The sequence below is a fragment of the Choloepus didactylus genome, chromosome 17 (assembly GCF_015220235.1).
Source record: "Choloepus didactylus isolate mChoDid1 chromosome 17, mChoDid1.pri, whole genome shotgun sequence".
Taxonomy (NCBI): Eukaryota; Metazoa; Chordata; class Mammalia; order Pilosa; family Megalonychidae; genus Choloepus; species Choloepus didactylus.
In genome coordinates this window covers 62,070,528-62,098,297 of record NC_051323.1, presented here as the reverse complement: position 1 = coordinate 62,098,297, position 27,770 = coordinate 62,070,528, and the positions used below count along the sequence as shown (strand labels likewise).

The 27,770-nt window shown below is 46.4% G+C and overlaps 2 protein-coding genes across 3 annotated transcripts in view; both read left to right on the top strand.

Moving 5' to 3' along the window:
- Window positions 1–27,770, top strand: part of GAS6 (growth arrest specific 6) — a 60,254-nt gene that overhangs the window by 12,885 nt on the left and 19,599 nt on the right. For both annotated transcript variants that reach the window (XM_037806552.1, XM_037806551.1), the window contains 6 exons: window positions 7,737–7,761; window positions 9,368–9,430; window positions 18,213–18,335; window positions 19,890–20,012; window positions 25,745–25,867; window positions 27,095–27,216. In XM_037806552.1, the coding sequence (XP_037662480.1) occupies window positions 7,737–7,761; window positions 9,368–9,430; window positions 18,213–18,335; window positions 19,890–20,012; window positions 25,745–25,867; window positions 27,095–27,216 (579 nt within the window). The remainder of the gene's footprint in view (window positions 1–7,736; window positions 7,762–9,367; window positions 9,431–18,212; window positions 18,336–19,889; window positions 20,013–25,744; window positions 25,868–27,094; window positions 27,217–27,770) is intronic.
- Window positions 411–7,725, top strand: LOC119512015 (40S ribosomal protein S12-like). Its single transcript, XM_037806553.1, has one exon. The coding sequence runs from the start codon at window positions 6,144–6,146 to the stop codon at window positions 6,489–6,491; it is 348 nt and encodes a 115-aa protein (XP_037662481.1). The 5' UTR covers window positions 411–6,143; the 3' UTR covers window positions 6,492–7,725.

Here is a 27,770-nt window from a genome sequence, read left to right as displayed (position 1 = left end):
TTTAGGGGATTTATCATATTTATGTGTGTGTATCTTTTTTCTTTTTTGAGTTGCGGTGCTTTTATCCATTTTTATTTGATACTGGAACTCCTTTCCCTCCCATAAATGCCATGTAACCAGGATTTTTTAAATTAAAATTTTAAGCAGTTGCAGTTGGACATTTTAAAGCAACTAACTCTCTTTGCTGTATTGGAGACACCTTGGGTACTGACACCCCGAGTTTAGGACCACTTCTTTACACATTTGTAAGCTTGGAGCAACAGCTTCCTTTGTATTGAGCTACAAAAACACTGTGTAGGTGAAAGTGCTGACTTCTTTTAGTAAAACAATGAGAGTGGTGAGGTTTATCTCCAAGATACACATATTAGTGAAAAACCGAATGTCCAAAAAGTAGTAGGTATTTGCTTCTCAAACCATCTGAGTTTTTGTAGTCCTTTCTAAAACAGAAAATAGTGGAGAGAGATTTACTAGAAGACGTGTTTTAGAGAAATGTTGGAAATTGGTTCCTGTATAAAGGAATCACCTAGTTCATGCAGAAAATATGATGAGAACTCAGTGAGAGGGATCTAGAAGCTGGATCTGGCAAAATTCAAAGATAGTAACCTGTCAAGAATGTGCAACAAAATCGTTCCACCGTTGGTGGAAAAAGAGGAAGGACATTCATTCGTGCATTCAGCAGGTATGTATCGAGTTTGTACTATGCACCTGGCCTTATTCTAGGCATTGGGGAAGCTGCCCTCACAAAACTTAGATTCTAGTGAGGAGTGTGTGTGTATTTTGTTATTATTGCTCTACATCACTATTATAAAAACCTAACCCACCCATTCAGGAGGCTGTGTGTCAGTTCCCATTCTGCCAGTATCCCACGGTGGAAGGGCTTCTTTTATGCAGAATTGTTTAACCATTTTGCCTCATTTTTTTAAAAATAATACTTTTGAGCAGCTACTATGTGCTGGGACTAGTGGGGGATATAAAATGCTTGAGACATGGTCCCTGCTTCCAAGGAGCTTGCATTTCAGGGGGAGAAGGACAAGAAGAGGGTGAAGAGAGATGGGGAGAATGCAGAGATAAAGAAAACTGGTACCAGAAAACCTCGTCTTAAGCGTCTGGAATGACTCAGCTGCGTTCTCCAGGTTTGCAGGAGCGCGAGGGGCCATGCTTACCACGGGAGATCAAGAGAAGTCTCTTGGAAGGACATGGCATTCCACCTGGGTCTTGAAGAATGGCTACTATTACAGCAGGACAAAGGGGCGTGGAGGCAGAATGAGCCTGTCAAGCAAAGGGAAAAGAAATAGGAGTGGCGAGGTGGGACAGCCCAAAGGACTTCTGTGCAGCCGTCTGCAGCTGGTGGGTGGGTGTGTTTTGGAAGTGGAATCATTGGAGACTGAGTGAGCCTGTGCTGGCTTTGTTCAGACCTTTTAAATGCGATGCTAAGAAGTTGGGCTTCAGAGAAGGAGAGAAAAGAAGCCTTTGCTTTCCTGTCTGCAAAATGGAGTCTCTTCAAGACACTATTGTGAAAAAAATGAAACCTTATTTATAAGAACTCTTCAGGCCCTTAGAAAGCAAAAGGCTCTAGTAGTGGTGACTAAAGTTGACATTATTTTGATGAGTTTTTTGCTTAGAAGTCAAGTTTGCTGGCAACACAAGCACATTATGGTTAACAGATTGGTAAATTCTATTTGACTTGTTTCCTGTGGAAAAATCTTAAATATTTATCACGTCAGTAAGCAAACTTATTGCCCAGAGTCACAGCCTACCTTGTCAAATAACATTCCATTGTCTTCTGCGGACTTTTGGAAACAATTTAAAGCAATTATGTATTAGGGGAAATAACAAATTTTTAGTATACTAGCTGAAAACTGCACACTATTTGTTATATTGTAATGTATTTTAACTACTCATTAGATTGTGTGAATCCAGATAAAAGTCTTAGATATTCCATGTCCAAAAGGTTTATATAGACCTGATGTTGATATGCTCGCAAAGTGTTTTTCACATTCATTAACATGTTTAATGCTCCTAGCAATTCTGGGAGTAAGCAATTTAATGAAACTCATTTTATGGATGAGTAAACAGGAGTTCAGGGTAGTTAAATGCCTTGCTTGGTGCTGTATAAAAACTAGTAACAGAGTCAGGACTAGAGCAGTGTGTCTTTCATCTGTAAAGCTCAGCCTGCTGCCTCACTGTCAAACGGAGAATTCCTGTTGCTGGTGGTTGTGATTATTATTGGGCCTGACGGGCTCTCCTCAGGGGAAGGACGTCTATCTAAGATGTTGAATAATTTTAAGTTGCATTTAACCTAAAATGCTGTGATTCAGTGCCTGAACACATTTACCACTGAGTGAAGTGAACGCCCAGAAGGAAGATAAGTAGGAAACCTCGGTACCAGTTCCTTCTGTAACTTCTAGTGGGAATGCTGACCTACATCCAGTCTTTGGGAGCTTTTGGTCCTTGGATGAAAAGACAGTGGAAGCCGCCAACCTCACCCTCTTGCCGAATGTTCCTGTTTGCCCTTTACTGAGTATGGAGACGTTGCTTGGCTTTCAGGAGCTTCCTCTCTAAAGGGATAAAGTAGATTTAGAGAGTGACTGTGTAAGAGATGAAGGTATTTTTAGCAACCATTCAAACGCTGCCATTGCTAAGATTTTAGAACCTTCAGAACTGTGTGTACATCCTTGTTTGTGAGCTACACGAGGATGGTGGCAGGGACCATGCTTTTGGTTTCCCATCATTTGGGAAATGGGATCTGAGGTTTGACCTCATTTTGGACCATTTTTTGGAAAGCAGTTCAGCCTTCAGAGGATAAAAGCGCAGTGACCACTGAAATCCCTCATCAGGGATGTTTCCCATCATTTGGGAAATGGGATCTGAGGTTTGACCTCATTTTGGACCATTTTTTGGAAAGCAATTCAGCCTTCAGAGGATAAAAGTGCAATGACCACTGAAATCCCTCATCAGGCCTGCAGACTGCAGCAACTGCCATAGATGAGCCACCCCAAAAATTTTTGACCAGGGAAAGAATTTCACTAGAGGCCCACCTGGAAGGGGATTCTAGTCTCTAAATTCTGTTTGACTCATGCATGAACGGGCAGGATTGTGGTGGGGCTGAGGGCATGTGTTGTTCTGATCTGGGTTGTAGAAGAGGACACCATGGCACCGAGGGGTTAGCAAACGTGCCCGGGGTCACTTGGTTAATCTTGGAGCTGAGGTTTGAGACCTGGGCACTGGCCTGAGAGCCTGCGTGTAACCACCGTGCCCTGCAGCTTCTCCTGGGCAGGGAGTTTTCCTCAGAAAGGCCGACCCTCTGTCCAGCAGGGAGGGGGCAGGTGTGCAGCCCTCTGTGATTCTTGACCTTCAGCTTTATAAGAAAGATGCTGTGGCGGCTTCCAGGATGCAGACCCTGGCTGGGCAGGCAGTGAGTCCCGGAGGTTCGCTGCAGGGGCAGAGGCTGGAGCTGGAAGGGGAGGGCTCTGGTCTTAGGGAAATGTCACAAGAGGGAATTTTCAAGGATTTTACCCACTACCTCGTTTGTTCTTCTTTCTTCTTTTCCTCTTCATAGGAACAGAATGCCAAAATGCGGGTCTATAGTTAAGGGAGTGAGAAACTGAAGAGATGGGAACGAGGGGCCTCCTAAGGTTGAGGGGATTGGTTTCTTGAAATGCTTTTCTGTAGTTTTAGAACAAATTGCCTCACTTTAGACACTAACAAGGACCAGCCCCTGTCCCTCAAGCCTGGAGCACCTCTCTGAGCTTCGGCCCACCTTCCTTAAAGATGCTTTTGGACATAAGTTCCCCCCATGATTACAAAATCAAAGTGAACAAGAATGCAAATAGGCTCTGCATCCTCACAGGGCAGCTGGTTTTGTTGAGAAACTCAACATGGTTTACGCAGGGAAGTCCTCTGGAAAGCTTGGCTCCCCAGTCGGTATCCAAACTGCCTTAACCACCTTGAAACTTGTGAAGCTGGGGCAAAGCACCTGCCTGGGGTTTTCTCCCAGGTATGACTGTATGTGTGCTTAATAAGGATACTACTTTTCTTTTGAACAATCTTCTTCCTAGAATGATAAATCATGTACACGTTTTCTAGGCAATTTGATTGTTTACTCTTCCAAGCATTTAACACCTTGTGCCAGCATATATGGACCCTTCCAGAGCTTCTTAATAAAGATGACGATTGTTAGCACAAATAAACAGATATGTGTGTGTGTGGCAGGAGATGGGGAGAAGAGCAGAAGGGAAAGTTATATAAGTGTTAGCAGTAAGGATTCTATTTTTAAAAGCATGATCAGCAGTTTGTAAACTAGAGAAACCATACTGTTAATACTCCCATAGCATTGAAAGAGACAAACTGACAGCATTGACGTAAAATTTTTCCCCAGGATGCTTATTTATGATATAAATAAAATTATGACTCTGCTGCTTTGCTCAACAGAATGAAAACTGGAAGACTCAGCATTTGCCCATTCATTCATTCATTCATTCCTTCTATCCATCCATCCAGCTCATGGTTCTCAAGGGCCTTTGGTGGGACCAGGCTAAGTGCTGGGCAGATAGATATTGTCCTTATTTTCTTGGAGTTTAAGCTTATAGTTTAGTGGCCTGTGGTTTTGCTCAATTCTCTTTCTCTCTAGCTATTTAAAGGAAGTGGAAGGAAAGCCCTCGGGAGAATGATTGCCAGGCTTGGAAAGCAGAGGCTTGGCTGCTCCTGATCCAGGGTTGGGCCTCCATTTCTGGGCCCACAGGGTCCTTGTTTCTATGGGGTGCTGTTCATGAGAGTCAACCTGGCCTGCAGTGCCAGGTTTTTTGGACAGAATTAAACTGGGCACACAGGTGGGAGTCTGGACGATTTGAAAAGAAAGTGGTCTGTATTTGATTCTGTGACATCAGGGCAGAAGGTCCAACATTAACATGCTATTCCCTTCATTTTGGTGTTTTCCATAGCAGTTCCTTCTTTGGTCATCACTTCCAAGGATAATTTTGAAATGCCTCTCTTGTGTGTGCAGCGTTTGTAGGCATATTTGTTTATCTTTGCTTTGTTTTTATTCAGGGTTTACCCATGTCCCCTTCAGGTTATCAGACAAATTAGCATGTGCTTTCTGCCCCCATTCTCTACCCTAGATGAATCAAGCACACAATTAGGATGAACTGTCACTAGATGATGGCTTGTCATTTCAAAAACCACATTCCCGTAGGCATGTTTAAGTGAGGGGAAATGAGCATGACTTGTGTATTAATAATGCTTTTTTGCAACAGAATGTTTAACATTATATGTAAGTATTAACTAATGTTACTAGTCATGATTTTGAAAAATGTCACCATTCCAGAAAATTGTGGCAGTGCAAACATTTATCCATAATTCGGTATATTTTACTCACGAATTCTTAATTGTTATCAGTCTTTTCTTAATCGTGGGTTTCCTAGACTTGAGTAGAACACTTTTTGCATTCATCCTAAATATTTTATTTTGGAACTGAAAGCCCTTCCCTTTGTGTTTTGTCATGTGACCAAGCCTCTGAGTCATGTGACCAAGCCTCTCTCTAAGCCCAGTAAAAGAGGTGATAAGCATTTGTCTGTCTGCTATTCCAAGAGGCTTTACTGGAAGTTCATGTGGCTTTCCTGGCCTTTCATGTCCTCAGTTTGCTGATCCCGTCAGGCTGTCAAGGGGACTGTGAAGAGGGGCTTGTGGTGGCAAGAAGGGAGTAACTGTCTCCCTTGACTTTCTAGCGTCTGACTTCTGGAACCTGGCCTTTTCATCGTCACATTTGCGCTGAGCATTGGCTTCACAATAATCACACAAGCTTAAATACCAAACTTGCTTCTGACTGTTCCCTTTCTTTTAAAGGAGTGATGAATTTGTATTTTTTAAGTCACAGCTTTACTAGAACAGAACTTTCTAAAAACCCATCTAAATGCATCATAGCAAATGTTTCCCAACACTACCTTGGTCTCCCTGACAACTCTCAATTGCTTTTCATGTGCCACCCACTCACTAGGCTCTTGAAACAAAAAGCAGAAAGGGAGGGCTCTGGCCAAGCGCTGAGGTGAAGGTGACAAATAGAGGTGTCAAAACAAATTTAGAGCTCTTGCTCTGCCACCGCTGAGGCTAAGTGCCTTCGAAATTGGGCTCCACCATGACCCACCGCCATGGCCGAGGAGAGCTTGGCTGTTGACGGTGGAATGGACACTGACACCGCTTTACGAGAGGTGCTGAAGGCCGCCCTCATCCACCGTGGCCTGGCACATGGGATCTGCGAAGCTGCCAAAAAAGCGACAGGCCTATCCTGTGTGTTGGCATCCAACTGTGGTGAGCTCGTATATGTCAAGTTGGTGGAGGCTCTCTGTGTTGAACACCGAATCAACCCAACTAAGGCTGATGACAACAAGAAACTAGGGGACTGGGTAGGCCTCTATAAAGTCAACACAGAGGGACAACCCCACAAAGTGGGTGGTTGCAATTGTGTAGTCAGTAAGGACTATGGCAAAAAATCATAGGCCAAGGATGTCATTGAAGAATGTTTCCAGTGCAAGAAATGGACAAACAAAACACTTGACTCTTAAATCAACAACAACAACAACAAATTTATAAAGCTGGCAATGTTTTGAGGAATGGTGATGGAGGTGTGGGGCTGGGAGAGAAGTGCCTCCGCAAGTACCAGAAACAAAAGCCACCTCTAAAGCATTCCTTTTGGCAAGAGTTCAACCAACTAGCTTAGGTTAATGCTGTTTCAAACGACAATGTTTCATTTGAAGTCCTTCCCAGCTTTGTGACCTTGGTCAAGTTCCACAACCTGTCTCGAGCCTCCGTTTCCTCATCTGTAAAAATGAAGTTAAAAATATACCAGCATTGGAGGTGTTTATGAGAATTAAATAACATAATGTAAAAATACTAAATACACATCCAACATGCAGTGACCCTCAATATATTATTATTTCTACCATTTCTGTAATGTCTTGGCTTCAGTTAGGCAATGTATTTTTAGGGTCAGACTGCTTAAATGATTGAACCTAAGCTGGAGGTTAAAATCTATTGTGGTGGAGGCTCCTTTAACGGGGGAGGGCTATACAATTTGCAGATGGGCAAAAAGAGTCTGAAACCATTTCCACCTGATACCTACTGCAAGCAGAGAGTAGGCTAGATGTAATTGGGGCTATTCCATTAAATCAGATACAATATAGCTCGCTAGGATTTGCATTCATGGATAAAAGACCCCTTATTTATAGCCTCCATTCCCCATCCAGCAGCAATTTATTTTACAAATACGGTAAATGCCAAACAATGCCCTTTAAGTCAGTGAGTGGAGAAGTCTTTGTTTTTCCTTGGACCCCAGTCTCATGCTTCTAAAGTCTGTCTCTTTTTGACCGGCACTTTCTAAGTAGCTATAAATGCATTGCATTTGCTTGTTATGGAAAGTCTGGTCTCACAATTATGTTGACAGTTTTGCAAAAAATAATTCTGTGGAAGCCGAGTCAGCAGCTCTGCTGGTTTTCCCTTCTCACTTCCTCTCCTCACGCCGCAGTCTCCATGGCGGAGAGTAGCGTCCTGTGCAGTTCTTGCCCAGCTACTCAGTGAGTCAGCCATGGAGGAATTCCCAAATCCCTCACCTCGACGACGTCTTTGTTTCTGGGTGCTAAGGAAGAAGGGCTGGGGTTGAGTTCATTAACTACTGATGATGTTCTTGAAGAAGCTTCATATCGTGCCAGTAAACTGTTGCCCTTTCTTTTTCCTTTTTTCCACAGGAATATTTTTATCCAAGATACCTAGGTAAGTTTAAATCACTCCTTTCTTTAGTTGACCTTCAGACATAGTTGGGGGATATGTATTTCATGTTGGAGAACCAGTTGGTCCAAGTCTCATTACCAATTTCTTCCTGGGAGGAAGGTTGCTTAATCATGCAGTGAGTTTGGAATTATCCGGAGCTCTCTGGTCAAAAAAATCTTGTTTGTTTATTGATACCATCATGATCCATGCTAACTGAACCTCAAACTAATGCCTACGTTTGCAAATCTCTTCTCTACTCTGATCCCAGACTTAGCTTTTTGTTTAGAAATATGATTGATTTAGTTCGATGGTTCTCAGACTTTTTGGTCTGAGGACTCTGCACTTTTGAAATCATTGAGGATCCCAAAGAGCTTTTGTTTATGCAGGCTGTATTTATTGATATTTATCATGTTGCATGAAAACATTAAAAACTTTTTTTTTCATTAATTTGAAAAACCAGAATGCACAAAAACCCATGAGCTGTCAGAGCAGTGATGTGATCGCATGTTATGAAGCCTCTGGAAGACTCTGCATTATACTTGAGAGAGAATGAGAGTGGAAAAGGCTAATAATGTCCTAGTATCATCATGAAAAGATTCTTGACCTCCCTGGTTCTCTGAAAGAGGGGTCTGGAGTACCGTTGGGAATGGCTAATTTAATTAATACAGTTGTAAATTTCTTTGGATGTGTATCACTTATAATGAGAGAGATGTATTCCTGAGTTTTTCTTTTTAATTTTCTAAAGTGCATTTTGGTAAATTTTCTGTTGACCTTATACCCTCTCAGAGGTACCTTATCTCAATCCAAACTCGGGCAACAAGCAAAATTGGCCCGGAAAGCCTAGAAGCTGCCCACTCCCAGCTAGAAATCTGCTTTGTGTAGGGGAATAGGGCTCACTGTTTCTGTCCTCCACTGGGCCTCATTCCCTTGGATGTGTTGGGTATGTTTCTTGATGGCAAAGGATGATTCGTTTTCCGGATGAGCCCATTCTCAAGATACCATCTCTTTCACGTAGCTGATGTTCCCCTGTGCGTGGATAAGTAACCTACTGAAGGGTCCATCTTGTACAATTTCAAAATTCAGATCCTCCCTGGATGCACTTGTTCAAAAAATCAAGCCTGTCCCTCCTCTGGGCTCCCATGTAGGACAGCCATTGTAAAGCTGTATCTTGCATGTCAAATAGTTTGGAGGGAACTTTCCCCAAAGCAGATTGACTTTCAAATTAAGGACACTCTTTCCTTGGTGGGGACATTTGAAACTCAAGTGTAATTCTGTGACTACAGTTAGAAAACTTACCAAATAGTCTTAATGATTTATTTGTAGAATAAAAGGAGGAACCCGCTTGAGTAGGTGCAAATAATGTGTTTTAACCCATGATAGCTGTGAGTATACCGTACTGCCATTTTGGGTGAAGCATTTTCCTGTTGGTCAGTGTTCAGGTGTTCTCTCTGTTAACAGAAGCTAACCTGTGTTAGCATTGGAGGAGTATAGCACCCCATGTAAATGTGAATAATTTATCTTCCCAGAGCTGTCTAAGAATTGGGGTCCTAGTTCTAAAATCTATCCCATCTACTGACAACTGATAAATGACACTATTTCTCTTTTGCAGGGTGCATTAGTAAACATGGGTCTCCATACTCCAAAAATCCTGATTTTGTTACATGCGCTAAAAGTAAGTTTGTCTCCTTTTTGTCTTCCTCTAAGCACTGTATTGCTGTCAACTTAAGGCTTTGTTGTTGTTTGGGGGGAGAGTCCTGCATATTTCCATTAACTTGAAGAGCTGTAGTATTTTCCTTAGATCTGCTCCTTTTCACTCTGTTTTCTTTTTGAAACAGCAAATTTTGGTTTTTGAATCGGCAGTAAAAGCACATTGTACAAAACTTCAAAGTTTCTCAGTAGTATAAAGTAAAAAGCACATTGTCCCCTGTCTTTGCCACCTAATGGTTCAGTAAAGTTCCCTTTCCCAGAGGCCATCACCATTAGCAGTTTCATGGTGTCTTGTCCTAAGAATATTTTACTTAGACCCATAAATACATGTCAAATACATGTCATCCTTTTTTTTTTTTTATACAAGTAGTAGTTTGCTAGACACATGATTTATGCCTCACTTCTGTCACTTTATATATCTTGGACGCTTTTCCTTATCAGTACATAAAGAGGTGCTCATTCATTTTAATATCAGCTTTTGTAGTCAATATATATCATAATTTGTTTAACGGATGTATATTAAAGGACTTCTAGACAATTTCCAGTTCTTTTATTAATTACAAACAAAACCAGAGAAGTACATTGTACAAATGCCTGTATGTTAGTCACCTCTCATATGTGTAAGTGTATCTGTAGAACAAATTCCTAGATAGGGAATTACAGAGTCAAATCTGTGCTCGTTTTTCATTTTGATACAGTTACTGCCAAATTAAGCTTGCCTTAATTATAGCCCACCAGCAGTGGGCAGGTGGGAGTGCCATTTCCCCACACCTTCGCCAACTTAATGTATTTTTTTTAACATATTGATTTCTTCCTGTATACTAGGTGAAAAACGATACCTTATAATTTCAGTTTGTATTTTGCTTACCAGTGAGTGAGGCTGAGTTTCATATATTAAAAACCACTGTATTTCTCTGTGAACTTATTGTTCATATCCTTTGCCCATTTTTCTTCATTTGTAGGAGCTCTTGATATTGTAATGGAAATTAACCATTTGTACTAAAGGTAGCAAACTTTTTCTCAATTTGTCATGAGTCTTTTTTCTCTTATTAATTTTTTTAATTACTATGCAGTAAAATTGACCTTCATTTTGGTTTTCCATTGTATGAATTTTAACACAATTATAGATTCACGTAACCACCACCACAATCAGGATACAGAGCAGTTCCTTCACCCCAAAACACTTCCGTGTGCCATCCCTTTAGAGTCACACAAATCTTTTTTTTTAAGACAGTAGATCACACTAAGTGCTTTGCAGTTGTGAACACCCTTCATCATCGTCAAAACCCTGTGATGTCAGTATTATTTTTATTTTTATTCTACCTCTTTCCCTTATAGAGGGGAACACAGCCAGTTGCAGGATGAGGCAGGGGTGACTTCCTGGACTTGGCTTCAAGCCCGTGGTTTTAGTTACTAGTTTGCAGGGCAGGGGTGCCTGCCTTAGCTCTCAGGGTGCTCCCTTCACAGTCAGCTGTGGGTGCCCAGATCGGTCCGTGCTCCTCTCCAGGCCTCCCCTGACGCGGCACAGTTCCCGGATCCCAGCCTGGGCCTTCTCGCCAGAGCGATGACCGGATGAAATGGTTGATTTTAAACTCGGTAACCGGGAGGTGCCGCTGCCGTTAGCTCAGGCGCCTTACTTGGGCCGGCGGCCAACCTCACAATAGAAGGAGACACAGAACACAGCCTGTTTTCCTGTTATTTGTGGCAAAGGCTCCTGTTCACTGAGGGGAGCCAGAACAGCCTTATTGGATTAGGAAAGATAAGAAGGTCTGGGCCCTGCCCATCCATCCCTGTTGACCTGCAGCCAGCCGTCCCCTCCCTGAGCCTTGGCGTCCCCAGGTGTCAAACACCATGTGCACGGGGCCTTGTGTGGCTGCATCACAACGGCTCCAGCCAGTCTTGTGTGCTTTTATTAGACTATTTTAGTTTCTGGGTTTTAGACTGTCCGTTTCTGGAGATTATGAAAAAAAAAAAAATTAATGAGTTATGTTTAAATATGTGATCCATCTGGGATTTTTTGCTGTGCAATGAATAATAGAGATCTAGATTTATTCTTTTTTTTTTTTTTTTTTAGTCCAGGCAACATTCTAGTTACCTTATCTCCAGTGATTTAAAATGGCATCTTTATCGTATGCTAAGTATCATTGGTTATTTCATACATTTTCTAATTTGTTTTAATGACCTGTCTCTCTATTCTTGTGCCATTACCAGTCTGTTTTCATTACTGTAGCTTTATAATATGTTTTAATATGTAGTAGGACAGTTCCCCTCATTTCTATTCTTTTTCAGCATTTTCCAAGCGCTTTTTTATTTTTTTTTAAGTGAATTCTGGACTCAAACCAAAAAATATCCTTTTGATATTTTTAATTTGGTTTGCGATGGATTTGTTGATTAATACATCTGAATGGTGGAGAGTCTTCCTCTCAAACTCCTGGGTATTCCTTTCCGGAGCATTTAAAATTTTTTTCATATAGGTCTTCCACTTTCCTTGTTGAGTTTATTTCTGTGTATTTCGGGTCATTTCTTCCATTATATCTCTAACTTGCTATTTGTATATATGTAGATTATTAATTTCTTCATATAAATTTTTGTACCAGCCTACCCTATTGAGTTAGCTGGTTTGTAATAGTTTTCAGTTGATTCTTTTGAGACTGCTAAGCAGAAAATCATATACTCGGTAAATAATAACTGCCCATTTCTCTGACTCCTGTTCTTAAGAAGCAACTTGAGATATGTTGTCTGTAGCAGATGAAACCAATAGTACTCTGGGTTTCAGCCAAAAGAGAGACCAAAACAATCCTGGTCAATTTTTTTCCTGTATGAGTTATTTCATGGCATTGGAATCATTTCTCTCCTCTCTTGGGTGGTGGTCAGCCTTGGGAGATGAAGACAGTAGAAACCCAGAGTTTTTGCCTCCTGAGCTGATGTTTAGAGGATAGATCTTGTGCTCATGCTTCCACTGGATGTATTTAATGCAGTTACTTACTACTCCCATCCCTAACGACATTAGGAAGCCGGGCCACACACAGAGCTGCCTCCCACACCTGGTTCTAGCTCTGTTCTTACTGTTGACCAGCTATGTGACCTTGAACAAGCCTGTGACCCCCTCAGCTCCCCTTGTGTAAAGGAGGGATAAAACATCTTCCAAGAGCACATCCTGGGATCATTTTTTTGTGCACTTCAAATGATGCCTGATGATTAACAATGTGCTTTGAAAACCTAAAGAGCTATATGAATGTACATCTTGTTCTTACCGATGAGTTGTATAAAGACTACCGTGGAGAATGAGCTCGTTGGACTCTTCACACATGAAAGGAAAGAATGAAGTGCCCTTAAAGAAGGTCACAGGAGGAGGAAATCCACGCGCTGCTTGTTGTCTTTGTTGGCACCATTACAATCCTGAGCTCAAAGGACTAGGGGGAGAGCAACTTAAGGCAATTTTATATTTTGTTCATTGTGACTGTTTTGGTTTGCTGAAACTGCCAGAATGCAGTATAGCAGAAGTGGGTTGATTTTTTCAATGAGGATTTATTAGGTTGTAAATTTACAGTTCTAAGGCCATGAAATGTCCAGAATAAGGCATCAAGAGGAAGATACCGTCTCAGAGGAAAGGCTGCTGGCATCCAGGGTTCCTGTGTCACATGGGAAGGCACATGGCGACTTCTGCTGGTCTTTCTCTCCTGGGCTCTGGTTTCAATGGCTTTCTCAGCCCCCCCTGGGGGCTTTTCTTCTCTTAGCTTCTCTGGAATAAACTCTGGATTTCATCTCTTAGCTTTTCTGAGCTCTCTGAATTTCATCTGTCTTTTAAATCCTCTCAAAAAGGACTCTAGCAAGGGAATTAAGACCCACCTTGACTTGGGCTGGGGTCACATTTCAGTTGGAGTAGCCTAATCAAAAGGTCCCACCCACAATAGGTCTGGCCCCACAAGAATGTGTTAAAAGAACTAGTCTTTTCTGGGGTACATAACAGATTCAAACCAGCACAGTGACTTTATAAAAATAGTCTTATTTAGTGTTCAAAGGGCAACTTATCATGCTTGAGTTCCCTGATTATCCTTTATTGTTAAAATTAAAGCATTAGCCTTAAAGAGATCACTACTGTTCGTTTCCCAAAGAACTATGCAGTGCTTTTTGTGGGGACAGTGCCAGGAACTGACTGGAAGGAGCTGCCTGGCCCTACCCTGTGGCAGGGATGTTGGCATCAGGTGCAGACTTTCTCTTGAGCCTCAAGAAGTTTGTCTGTTCTCAGTGTCCATGAAGAACTTGTTTTCATTTCCTTTATTTAACATGAATGGCTGTAACTTCCCTTTGAAGCTAAACATTTCATGCCCAGTAGGTCTTTGGCATGAAGGGAAAAGTTTAAGGATGGTTTTTAAGGTGTGGCTTTTTCAGTGCCCTCGTCCTCTTGGATTTCCTGAGAAAGGAGCTTTCCCACAGGCCCTGAGTGAGGCTGTGGTTCATCCATCCTCCAGACCCGTCACGGTTCTCCCCACCGAGGGAAAGCATTTCCTGGGCCCTGCTCTATTCAGTCGGAACAAACAAAGGACCCTGAATTGTCGTGTGTTGTCCAGGTTATAACTTGTCATTACCCTGAAATTTCAGGGTGGGGGAGGGACAGCCAAAAAATAACTGAGAAAGGCATTCTGTTGGCTGTCAGCGAATGTTTCACATTCCATTCCACAACAACAAACTAGTTCCTTCCTCCCTTTCCTTCAACCCAGCTTTCCACAGCGGCCAAGATAAATCGTTTATCTCCTGAACAACTCAAGCTGGGCTCCCGGCGTCCAGGGCACAGATCAGTCATTCCGCCCAAAAATCCTTCTGCCAAAGAGGCAGCCACTCCCCAAATAGGAGGCCGGTGAAGAGGGCGGCCCTTGGGGCCTGGTGAAGGTTTGCGCTCTTCCTCTTGTTTTCCTGAATGTGGCAACTTTATTCCGTAGGAATTTGCTGAGCACCTGTTGTGGCCCAGACACTGTTCTAGGCCCTGTCAATAAGGTCTGGTTCCTTCCTCCTTTTATCCTGGGATAAGTTTCCCACGCCCACAGGAAGGGGGGTCAAGAAAAGGAGTGGCTGGTGGAGTTCTTTTAGGGGTGGGTGTTGTAAAGTCCACTCAGAGTGGGTTGGCGAGAATGTTTTCTTAAAACATGTTTGCCTCCCTTTCCATCCCACCACCCCTGGAGAGATCAAGATTTTTCTTTTCTTAAAAAAGGAACAGTTTAGGCATTCTAGGCAAATCCAAGACAAGCTAACCAGCTCTCCATGCACAAACTTAAAGTTATCTACTTCTGAAGTAATTTTAAATCTTTAATCAAGTATTTGAAGTAGCAGTGCACACCATGTCCCAATTTTCCAGCCCATAGTGGGGTTAAATCTGAGACCTTTTGTTGAACGATGGTTGTGGGAGGTTGGTTGGTTCAATAAGCATATCCCCTTCCTGACTCCCTAGTGGGTCAGGGACCTTGGACAAGTCACTTCACTCCCCTGGTTTTCAAGTTTCTTGTCCATCTAACAAGGTCCCTTCTAGACCTGCCTCCTTAGGGCCCTTTTGTTCTAAGATTCCTGTAGGGAAAACAAATGCTTTCCTTTGTCTCTTTAATCCTGGTCATGGATACTATGCCCTTCTGTGACCAAGTACTTCATGTTCCCTGAATCCAGCCAGGCAAGGGGAGGGAAGTTGGCTCTACTGATAATTCATTTGCTGGCAACCAAGAGTAAACACTATGGTAGGGATGTTGTGTTTTTAAAACTTGGCATTAGACTTGAAACATCAGTTATATTAGAAATGAAGATATAAATTGGTGCTGAGAATCCACCTGGCAGATCCTCACAGTGCTTCCCCCCAAGGATGATGGGGCTCTCCGCCAAATTGGACATTGACATGATCTAAATGGTCGTGTTGGCTTGGCTTGGGCTTACTCCAAATGACAGGGTAGATCTTCATTATGAAACGTGTGCAGTGAATGAGTGGCTTCAGGTAGAAGCCGGGAGCTGCTGGGGTCACAGAAAGGAGAAGCTGAGGAATCAATGCATCTTGAATTAAGCCAGGAATCAGATGACCCCCTTTAAAAAGCACCAGCATACCATATTATTTAAGAGGAGGTATTCATGTGTGAGAAAATATATACAAAGCAAATATTCTGTCTCAGAGTTTCCTCCTGAGAGTTTAAAAAAAAAAAGAAAAGACTGAGCAATTTTCATAATCTTGGGCAAGCCATTTAACACTTCTGGGCCTCAGTTTCCTCATACATAAATAAAAGTGATAATCATACCTGATTCAGATATCCTGAATGGATGCATAGGCTTCATGGATAAGAATAATTATAACAAGACTATAAGGTGGTAGCAGGATGTTGGTGTTAAAAAGAGAATTTAAATGTAGCTGGGTCTCAGCCAGGGCTAAAACCGGGACTGGGCCAGGGTCTGCCCCCTGACCCCGGCACTAGGGAATCACCCTTGCTTCCCTTCATTACTTTGTTTGTCATTTGTCAAGGCCTGGGATTTTTGACAGTTGGCCTGGGTGACCACAGACTTGAGGGCAGCTTAGGAATGCACCTAATTGCCTTCCCCCGAAAACCAACAAAACAATCTGGAGGAACAGGGTTTTGTAATTGGTTGTCAATATAATTGAAGTCTACACTGGGAAATGGGAAGTTTATAGGTGTCGAATCCAGGCCTTCCAGAGGCAATATTTATATGACCCCTTCTCTTCCTAACTGTAAACTAAAGCAGTCCCCCAGCCCTCGTTGTCACAGAACTCTTTGCAGCTCAAAGGCACATTTATATTCTTGAAAGGGAGGAGAAGAGAAAGGAAAACTTGTAAAGAATAACAGAGAGATCTAATTATCTGCAGGCAAAAGAGTTCACTCATGAGAGAGAGACAGTCAATAGATTATGCAAGGAACAAAGGCAGGAAAAAAAGGATTTCCATGAGGCTTGAGAAAGAGGGATAATGTGCAGGTGGTTTGGGAACTGTAAATCACGTCTGCACACTTTTTGTGGAAACTGAACAATGGCCATGCAGGAGAGAGGTCAGTCTCGACAAATGTGAGCTTGAGTAGGCTGATAGGGAGTAAGTATCAAAGGGTACAGGGGCATTTGTTGAAAGATTCTCTGGAAAACCTTGGCAGTGTGAGGCAGTCTGCGTCTGTGAAACCTGTCTCGGTTCTCCCTGAGCACCTCCGACCTTCTTTTGGTCTGGTCACCACCATTCCCTCATCAGGATTTCTCCAGAGTTTTCAGGCACTGTCACAAACCTTTAGTGTTTGTCTGCAGTCACAGACTCTTTCCTGGCCGGGTTGAATCCTACCACTGAGCAGTGTTTTGAAAATCCACTCAAGCCCCTTCAAGATATGTATCATGTTTCAGGTTCAGCTGGAGATGATGGCGATGGTGAGAGAAAAGAGGAAATGTGTCAAGTGCAGCATGGGAGAGCTGTCCCTCCTTCTATGCTCTCCTGTCCCTCTCTCCCGTGTCCAATTCTGCTCTGACAGTAGGCTACTGTGAAAGGAATTCTTTGAGGTCTGGGTGTAATAATAGCTCTTTCTCCTGAGCTCTTTCTGCTCTAAACTTCCCCAACTTCAGGTTAACATAATTGTTGCACCTGGGCGAGCTTTCCTGTCAGCCCCTGTGGTGGTGTTCCTGCTGGATTCCATGTCCTGGAAGCTTCAGCTGTGTTTGTGAGACTCTCCTGCTCGCAGGAACGGCTCCTTGGAACGCAGCTCCATTGGAATAGTTTCTTTACCCATCAGGCCCTTAGAACAACAGGATGCAATGATGCAGAAGATTAACGATTAATCAGCATGGCCTGCTCTGCTTGTCACAGCTGGCCCCAGACCGGCGTTCGCTTGGAGACGTGGTTCCCTTGTTGCCTTGGTTGAAGGGAGCAAACCTGGCCTCAAATGCCGGTCACTTTGGAGTTACAAGACAAGATTAGAAAGGGCTTTGGGAGGGGCTGGGGTGTTAGAAAATGAACATCCTGAGATACCTTAAAAGACTTTTTCCTGCCCATGCACAAGCTGTGGATGAAGACTTTCAGCTTTGGAACCGGAGTACTCCATAGTCTTGTGGCAGGCAAACTTCTGGAAAAGGGGGGTGTGGTGCTGTAATGGTGGCAGCCAAGCCCTTGGGAGAGAATGCTCACAAAGGTTGCTGGGCTGGTGAGGAGTTTTGAGTGGGGAGCTCCAGGCCCGGCTTGGGAAAAGTGGAGAACTGACCATGGGGATGATGGAATGTTTTGAATTTGGCTGGAAGCCCCTTGGGTCAGCCAGTGGGGTTCTCTTTAACTTGCTCCCTGGGAGGTCCTCTCTGAGCTCCTTGGGGCAGAGCCAAAGGCCCACGCTTGCTCTTTCGCCCCAGCTCCCTGAGAGAGTAGGACTGTGGCAGCCCTTTCCATCTGGCTCCAGTGGTCGGCAGCCTTGCCCTCCAGAGCTTATCTGAATTTTCCTGGCACTGGCCCCTGGGACTTGGCCAACCTGTACCCAAGCCCCCCCCTCTTGTCCCAGAAGTGGGAACCCTGCCCTGGGGAAAGGGTGATGCCCTGGACGCCCTTGGCTGGCCTCAGTGTTTCCTGTTCCGAGCCGCTTGCCAAGGGCTGGGTATCTCACTTGTGTGACCTGACCATGAGGTCGTGAGCCTCTTTGCGTGGCAGCGGCACCAATCCAAGCTCAATGGGGAGCTGCTGGGGGCAGCTTTGCTGATGGTTTGCTGATGATTTGTGCCTTCCTTTGTGTCTTGCTTATTTAACTCAGATTTGCCCAACCAGTGTATTCCAAATCCCTGCGAAAAGGAGGGAACGCAAGCCTGCCAAGACTTAATGGGCAATTTCTACTGCCTGTGCAAACCCGGCTGGGGTGGAAGGCTCTGTGATAAAGGTAAAACCACCCACCCTCCTCGGGCTCAGGTGCTGTCCCTACACCTGTTTTATTTCTCCCTGTGATGTGATTGAGGGGTGTGTGTGTATGTGTATGTTTGAGATAGGACCAACACCTCTCCCTGCAGAACTGCTTGCGTAAGCCGGAGGAGGTAGACGTGCTCTAGTCAGGGCATGGGGTTTGTCTCCCTCCTGCTTCTGGCCCACTCCCTGCCTTGACCCCTCACACCCACCCCACCTGGGTGCAGAGCCCCCCTACTGTGCATGTCCTGGCTGAGACAGGGGTAGGGGAGGTGCTGGAGTCCTAGGATCAGAGCCCCTTGCCAGCTGATGTCTGCACAACCTGGAGGGCATCTGCAGCCTCAGGGAGAGGAGAGAGAAGACAAGCAGGCAGGGCACCGGAGAGCTATAAGGAGACCTCTCCAGCCCAGTCAGCCCCCAGTTCTCCCAAGAGTGCTGGGTGGTGCCTGCTTGTGCCCTCCTGGGACAGGTTTTCTGTGGGAGAAGTCACTGGGGAAGCTGCACCCATGAAGGATTTGCTTGGAGCAGAGCCAGTTCCTGGAGATCACTGGGGAGGACCATGCTCTGCAAACAGGGGTGGGAGGAAAGGAGCACAGCCCAGCACCGCGGGGCAGGAACACCACAGTGGAGCTTAGGGGCCCCGGCTCAACCGAGTGACAGGAGAGCCTGCTACCCCATCGGCCTCGTCTCCCATTGATTAAAAACAGGGGTGGAGGATAATTTATCTCTGCCACCTTTGAGTCTGCAATTGTATGATATCAATAAATCAACGTGTAAGAAAAATACCTCCAAGACCTGGTTCAATCCTGAGGCTAGGATCCGTTCTCATCGTGGGGATTGGCCAGCTGGCCAGACCCTCTGCCATCCATCCCTGTCCTGCTCCCTGTGAGAGGCTCTTCCCATCCTCCCCCTCGTGCTTCCCTCCAGGAATTGGTTCTGCCTCAGGAAAACCTCCTCGGGCACTTCCCTCTTGGGAAAAGTTGAGCCGTGCTCACCCTCAGCCCATGCCACACAGTTGGCCTCGGAAGGATCGGGCAGCTGAGTGTGTGCTGAGGGCCCTGGAGAAAGGCGGCTGCCCTTGGCCATTGCTCGCGGTGGCTTGGCAGGGTCCGCCCTCGGGCATCTGGCCTCCCCCTGCCTCCCACACTTACTTGGTTGCCCACAGGGCTGCACCCCATAGACTGTCACCTGCCAACAGCTCATCCTCGGGACCTGGGACTGCAGCTCAGGGCTCTCCCCAGGGGTCTCCCGTTGCCTCTTCCTCTGTTTCCCCTACACGCCCAGCTGCCTTGCAGTTCAGAGTCTGGTGATAAAGCCCCTTTGGTTCTTTTCTGAGAAAACCACCCGGGGTGCTCCCTTTTCACCCAAAATTATGACTTTGTAGCTCTAGGAGAAAGGCATCTGAGTGATATACCAGGTTTCGAAGGAGTGGATGTAATGGAGACAGATGTTGGCAGATACTGTCAGGCCACCCAAATAGGTTAGGATGTGCACCTCTGGGCTTTTCCCAATCAATCTGTGTTCTTGCACCCAGATGTCAATGAATGCAACCATCAGAACGGAGGTTGTAATCAAATCTGCTACAACAAGTTGGGCAGCTTCCACTGTTCCTGTTACAGCGGCTACACCCTCACCTCGGACAGCAGGACCTGTGAAGGTGAGGCCTGGGGTTCAAGACCCACCCGGCCAGGGAACCTGGGCCTCCCCGAGGCCTCGCTTTCTCCTCTCCTTCCTCTCTCCTCCTTCCCCCCTCCTTTGGTTTTTGTGTTCTGTTTTGTCATTTGCACTGACCTTCTTGGCAGAGTTGGTGCACCCTCTGCATGTGGCTGTTCGTGGTGGCTGGGTGGCTTCAATTCTGGTGGGAAGGGCGAGAGGGGCTCCTGCCAGAGCAGGCACTTGCCCAGGTGTGCCAGAAGTCACCGGGAGCTGCTCTTCAGCACCGTAGCCCTGAAATGATTCCCCCGGGGAGTCGTTGGTTAGAGCTGGATGAGGTCAGCCCAGCTGAACGGGGTACGCTCAGGGCGGGGAGAGGGCTGCTGAGCCTGACTGCTGGGCCTCCTTCCTCTCTCAGTGAGCTTGCCCATGAGCCAGGAGCTGTTTTTGTGCAACTCTCCAAACCCAGGATAAAAGCCACAGCTGGGACATTTCAAGGGGATGGGGTCACCTGGGGAGGAAGAGGATGTAGGGGCCCGGTTGGGCCTCTTTCCAGTCTCACTGACCTTGTTCATCAGCCAAGAACAGTTCTGTGCAACTTTCCAAGCTCTGGATGTTTTAAGGGAGATCACGTGCAGGAGGCTCCCGTTCCAGGCTGCGGCAGCCAGTAAGCAACCAGAACCCTACCAGCCTCGCGTGTTTCACCTTGTCCACACCAGCCAAGCTGTCTTCCCCAAAGCCCTCTTCTCATCACTGGTCTCCCTTCCTAGCTGGTTTCAGATACAGAAAGCTCTGCTCACTAGGGCAGAAGGCAGTTCAGCTTTTCTCCACTTTCCTGTTCTTGCTTTAGGACAGGGGAGCCCATGAGAACACCCCAAAAAGTCACGGCCCAGTGGACCCTCCCTGCCCCACCCTGGGACTCTGATCTAGAAGTACTCAAGGACATCCTTGTGCAGATGCCTTTCCAGAAATCTGGGCACATTTCTTACGGCTGCTAGCTGGCTCACCCAGGAAATTGGAACTGCAGCAGCCTGTAAAGTAAGATAGGACAGACAGGTTGCTGAGGGGGAAATAGTGTCACAGAACATCATGGATGTGTCACCAGAGGGATCCTGCAGGTGTCCCTGGGGTCAGGAGGGCTAGTCTCTAAGTCAGATAGGAAGGAGTTGTCAACCTCTTGTGTGTGATGTTCCCCCGTTGCAGAGAAAACACCTTCCATTCTTGTCCAGTGGCTCACATCTCTGATGGCCCAGATGTCCTGCCTATGTGCAATTACACGATTCCCATCTTCAGGCATAAATTAAGCTCGCTGCTTTCCCTGTCAGTCCCCTGTGTACCTGGGGACAGCTCTGCCCACCTGTCATGGCTGTCTAGCCACTGCACAGCTGTTGAGTTAGACCCGAGTGCAGATTCCAGCTCTGTCGCCGGTTGTGTGAGCTGGAGCCAGGGACCCAGTGTCCCTGTGGCTCACGGTCCTTATCTTTAAAAAGCAGGTTGATGCTGCCTGTGTTATTGGATGGATCTGGCAAGATAAGGTCTATAAAGAATTTAGCACAGTACCCAGTATACAGGTAGCATTTGAATGACGGAAACCACTTTTATTATTCAAAGATGATAATTAAGGCATCCCTTATTTATAATTTTCATATAAATTTGTTCATAGTGCTCATCATAAACTTGTAATTCCCATATATAATGCAGACTAAAGAAAGCCAGTTTCTTTAACGCAGTGATTTGCAACTTTGGGCTGTACATTGCAACAACCTGGGGAGTTTTCAAAAAATAACAGTGCCAGGGCCGCACCCCAGACAGATTAAATCAGAGTCCCTGGGGGCAGGGCCTTGGCACTGGGGTGTTTGGAAAGCTCCCTGGCTGATTCCACTGTGCTGCCCATCTTGAGAGTGCCTGCTGCTTTAATCTTTCCTTGGGAGACTTGATTAAGACCCTTCTGTCACTAATGCTGTTTTCTAATTGTTCCTAATAAGTTTTGCAAGGTGCGAGAGTAGCCCAGCCTAAGGGGAAGGTCCCATCACAATGGCCCTTTTAACTCCAACCCAGAACCCTGCGGACTTGTCTTCCTCAGAACAGCCTGACTTTGCTGATTCGTGTGTAGTGCGATGCTAAGGACAGCTGACCAAGTCTGCCCCTTTCAGGGTCACTCTGTGTCCCAGAGCTCTAATTAGCGTGATGGCTAGGGTGACACAGCCTTGTGCACTCGGGGGTTTCTGTAAATACCACTTTCCCTCTCCCCGCCCCCTCACACTTTCCTCTTTCTTTTCGCCATAACTTTCCCACTTACCATGGCAGCTAGGAAGAAGACAGAACTTTCTAATGTGCCACTACCATTTCACGTTTAGGTCAGCCCCTGGGACTCTGGGTGGGACAGAGGGAGTGACAGTTCTGCTTCCAGGGACAGCTCTCTGGGTAGCATAAGAAGAGGTGGCACGGAGCACTGAGCTGGCAGGACGGCTCTGTCTTCTCAGCCTCCGTCCTGAGAGTCTGGGGGAGGCTGGAGCCTTTACATCGTCGGGTGGTTTTCTTGGCTGCTGGAGCGGGAAGGGACTGGAGAGGCCACCCTGGTGTCTGGAGGCCCCCGGCCCGTGGCTGAGAAGCTGGCGTGGGCTGGCCAGCTCAGCTAGCTTGGCTCCCTGGGGGAGCCCACTTGTTGCCACGGCCGAAGGGGCAGGTGGCCGGCTGAGGGCCTGGTATGGGAAGTCAGCACCCTGTTTCAGGGTCTGCATGAGTGCTTTTGGCAACAGTGCCTGTGTGGCGCTTGGCAGCCGGGGTTTTCCATGTCGGTGCCAGTACTACTCAGCCGTAAATTCCTTCTGATAGGAGCTTGAAAGTGTTTCCTTCCTCCAGCCTGTGTCCGGCTTTCCTGGGTCATCATTGTCACCATGGCTGCTTGCTGTCACTGGGGACCAGTGTGTTACCTTCTTTCTGCACACAATCTAAGTGTTGGGAGGGTTGAGAAAGAAGGCCGGGAGAGCCGAGTTGGCCAGGGTCATGGAAGCCAAGATGCCAGGGCCAAGGGCAGGGAGGTGGGTAGAAGCAGAGATCCAGGGCTGGGAACCAGGTCCCCTCCCCGGATCCAAGCCTGCAGCCAGTGGGGTGCCCAAGCCTCCCCAACGGGATGCTCCCGCAGCAGAAGAAAGCAGGGGTGACTCGGGAAACGGGAACCTTTGGGAAATGAGGGTGGGGCCAGTGGTAAGTTCAGGTTCCACCCCATTGTTTTACTTGCAGAAGGAGTGAACCCACCCTTGGTCTGCTCAGGATGCAGCAAGGAGGTGTAAATCGGGTTCAGACTCCTGTCAGTAGAGAATTTTCCAAAATTCTAAGACTTTCCTTGGTGTGCTGTTCTAAGGCAGTGGTTCTTAAGGTTTGTCTCTGGTCCAGCAACGTTAGTGTCTCCTGGGAACTTGGGAGAAATACAAATTTTCTTCCCCCTTTCTAGACCACTTGCAGGGTGGGGGGCAATCTGTGTTTTAACAAGCCCCCCAGGCGATTCTGACGCACGCTTAAATGTGGCCTCGGCCGGAGTGGGCCTGGTGGAAACTGGGTGCCTAGACAGTTCTGCCCCAAGAAGTCCCACAGCTGATACTCTGCTTGTTGAGACAATGCTTTTTGGAGCTCTCTTGGCTGTGACTCAGGAATGTCATCAAACCGGTCTTTGCTGGCCAACGTTTCCTGGTTGTCCCTAGGATTTTTCCTGTCCCTGTTGTGTAGCAGGATCTTATCAGCTGTGATTGGAAGGAGGCTGTACTTCAGTTGAGAGGAGCTGGAGCTGCTGTTTAGGCCACAGTTGACTGTAAACGAGGGTTCCTTTGTGCAGTGGAGGTGCCTGTGATAGGGTGTCCAGAGCAGTTCTCCCAGAAGCTGCAGGGTGGCCTTTGGAGGAGAGAGTGGAGGACTGCAGAAGGGTCCAGGGCCCTCTCACTCCTGCTGGCTTGCCTGGGTGTGGCCAGCAGAGGAGCTGTTGTTTGCAGGATTAGGATCGACCTGGGCTTCCAGGCGGCCTCCCCTCCTGGTGCTGGTATCAGTTTCTTGTAGAAGTGCCTGGAAGCAGAGGACCGTGCTGATGCAATGCGGTCATGCGATCATGCACAGCCAGGACTGTGCTGATGCATGTGGGCTGGGGTGGAAGCCTTTGACTGCCTGTTGGGGTGACCCTAGGAGAGTGAATTCTCTTCTGGCCCCCCTGAGGCTCTGCCTGGTGTCCCCACCATGGTGCAGCTCCTGTGGTCTGGTCACAGGCACAGCCAGACAGCCGGGTTCCTACCTAAACCTCCACCGGCTGATCTAGAATCTTTGCAAGGTTGTAGAACCACATGGCCACGCCCCCGGGGCATGGGGGATGGGTGTGGGTGTCCATTCTGGCTGCTTGAATTGAAATACAGTTTCAGAAGGAACAAGAGTTATGGTTTTTTTGTTTGTTTGTTTGAAGATCACCTCAGATCAATATTGATTAATGAACTAAAACTCAGCAAAATCTTATACATTTACCATTGGAGAACAAATGCTATTTGTGTTGGCTCATTCCTGTGATGGATGAGTGATAAGTTGGTGTTCATGTTTGCAAGCCAGTGTTCTTTGGTAAGCTGCCTTTGCATTGCAATGAAATTATACATAGTTGTAAAGCTTGGAGATAGAGGGTTTTTGTTTTTGTGTGTGTGTGTGTGTGTGTGTGTGTTTGCCATGGGAAGAAGTGCATGATATTTAAGGTAGTGATTGCACTTTTTACTACTTCTTTTGCTGCAGGAAATGTGTTTCTTTTTCTTTTTTTTTTTTTTTACCATAGGGTTTTTCCATTTGTTGGTTGCCAAAATAGCAAAATGAAATAGAAACATCCATATGGAACACTGACAATTTATTGACACTTTGGTGTTCTAGTGATTATACACCCGAGTGTGATTAGAACAGAGCCTGTCTCCAAATGCCCAGGGCCTCGCCCTCTGTATACCTCCAGGAAGGAAAGAGCGAGCGCCTGCCAAGGTGTGGCCCTGTTCACTCTGGGTCTCCAAGGAGAGGGAATTAGACAAGTGACACACTGGTCTGTTTCAAATTATAATATTCAGATCTTAGTATCGTGGTATAATTCCAATGTTAAAAATAGGTCATTTGAAACCATTAAGTGATTAACTCTGGGGCCATGAGTCTCTGGGATCAAAAGGCTGGGAGGGTTTTTTTTCCTTCACTTTTCCCTTTCTCTGCTGCAATTATTTCAATTAAAGCAGCAACCGCTGCGGTCTGTGCACATCCCCGGACAGTTGTCGTAACGTCTGTTCTCCATTATTTGCTGGTCCGAAATCAACCTTCTCCACCTGGGGCAATGACCAGCCATGCCGGCCTGGCAAGCAGGCCCTTTCCTGACTCCGCACCCGGGCTCCTTGGCCAGAAACCGCAGACAGAGAGTGAGCCTGCTGTGTGTGGTGGAGGAGAACACTGGAAAGAAGCCAGGGGGGGAGGAGCAGGAGAAGGGAGGGTGCTTGGGAGTCAGAGGAGCAGAATGGGAACCCAGGGGAGTGGCGGCCAAGTGCCACCAGACTCAGGGGAGTGATGGATTCTGCAGAAACTAAATGTTATCGTGCGTGGCCCCATCCTTAATCCCTGCCAGCCAAGGGCGGAGCCGGCCTGCTGATTACTCCGGAGGTGACTGGGAGCCTTGCCTGGGTGCAGCTTTTCCGGGCCAGGTCTGCAATACAACCCCAGGCTTTGTCTGCTGGGCTTTGTTTGCAGACCTCAATGAGTGTGCAGACGCAGATGCCTGCGGAGAGGCGCGCTGCAAGAACCTGCCCGGCTCCTACTCCTGCCTGTGTGACAAGGGCTACAAGTACGATACCGACAAGAAGGTTTGCCAAGGTACCGTCGCCCCCACACTGCCTCCACAGCTTCCTCCCTCTCCTTTTGGTCCTCTACCCCTCTCCCAACCCCCCAGAAACACATATCCTTTGCATTTCATAAGTATGTACTGAATTATTAAGAACTACTGATCAAATATTTCAGGACATTGCTCTGAAATAGGGATGGGTTGGAAAAGGGTATGGAGGAGGTGGCCATCAATAAACGCCTATGAAGTAAAGTCTCTATGTCTATACCTCCATTGAAAAGGGCTCCCAACTTGAGAACTCCCCAAGTGGTACCCCAGCCCCACTGCCCACACACCTACCTCTTGACACAACTTTGCACCCTTCTCCGACCTGCCGTAGACAGAAAAGATGCAACGAGAAAGAACTGCTCTGCTCCTTTGGCAAAGTCAGGCTCCCCAATCGTCTATTTCAATCTGCTCTCTTAGGAGGCAGGTCTAGTGGAATCTTATTTTTCACTGCTGAGTTCCAGCCATATTCTGCAGGAGCTGTAGAGGGATGCAAGATCCTGTCTTACCATTCTGCCTTCCCAGTCGCCAGGGAAGGCCCACACCCCATGCCTGGCGGCTGTGCAGCCCCTGGCAGGTGAACAGTTTCTCCTTCATGAGGGGGCCCGAGTAGCAAGAGTGAGAGTACAGGGTAGCTTTGGCTCACGTCCCTATTAGTGCTTCTGACTCCTCCTCCCTCTCCCCACCCAAAGGTCCCTGACCCCTGGCCCTCCCTTGGGATCCATCCATCAGCACTCCCGTGGATATCTGTCGGTTGTGCAAGTTTGCATCAGTCTCGCCCAGTCCAAGTCATGTATAAATGTGATTTTTACACTAATCCAATAGCATGTGAGTGAGCTTAGCTTATTTTAAAAATTCTCTTTAGACATCTACAGTATTTTGCATCCTTCAAAGAAAAAGAGAGTACAGGAGAAAGAAGCATATATTCCCAAGGCCACTCAGCCCCTGGCCATAGAGCAGGGCTGCAGATCTGGAAGAAAATGGGTAGAAATTGTGGCAGCAGCTGTCTGCAGGGAGAGATTAGGGGACTTTTGCTTCCTCTGTTACACAGTTTAGAATTCTTTAATATCGGTACCGTGAGCCTGTTATGTGTGTGATCGGGAAGAAAAGATACATGGTTATATGAAGGAAGAATGGGGTTTAGGGATCTTTCCGTTTCCTGTAACCCTTTCCTCTCTGTGACCTCTCCCCTGCTTCCCCTCTGTGGCCTGCAGACGTGAACGAGTGCGAGGAGGAGCTCTGTGAGCAGGTCTGCGTCAATTCTCCCGGGAGCTACACCTGCCACTGCAGCGGACGTGGGGGCCTCAAGCTGTCCCAGGACATGAGCTCCTGCGAGGTACAGCTCAGGCTCAGCCTCTGAAGCTCGGGAGACACAAAGCCAGCGTTGCTGGGAGGGCATTTTTAAAACAGCAGATACCCCCCTAAGTTGGGTTCCAGTGAAATTTAAAATCCACTTGGATCGCGGTTACAGTGTCTTGTTTGTGACCCTTTAACACCTGACAGAGTAGGTGTGTCGAGAGAAATGCTTCTGCAAACACTTCGCTTTTGCTAAAAGGGTTTGGTGTTCTTTGGGGCCTCAGAGAGGGATTCAGAATATGAAATGTTTCTGTTCTATTGAAAATGTTTGGTCGTATTTATGAAATCTCTATAGCAACTACCTACTCAGCAACTGACCACAGCAACTTGTGGACCCAAAGTGTGACACACACAGACGAATGCACATTTTCTACCGAATCTGTCACACTTAGGAAGTTAGCCGGACCATCGTTTATAACACATGTATGTAATTAGGTCCTGGAAGAATAAATGCCTCCATTGAAGAGAATTACTAGCTAGCAATGAAACTAATTTTTCCTGTTCACTTGGGACCTTGCTATAGGCTAAAGAAAT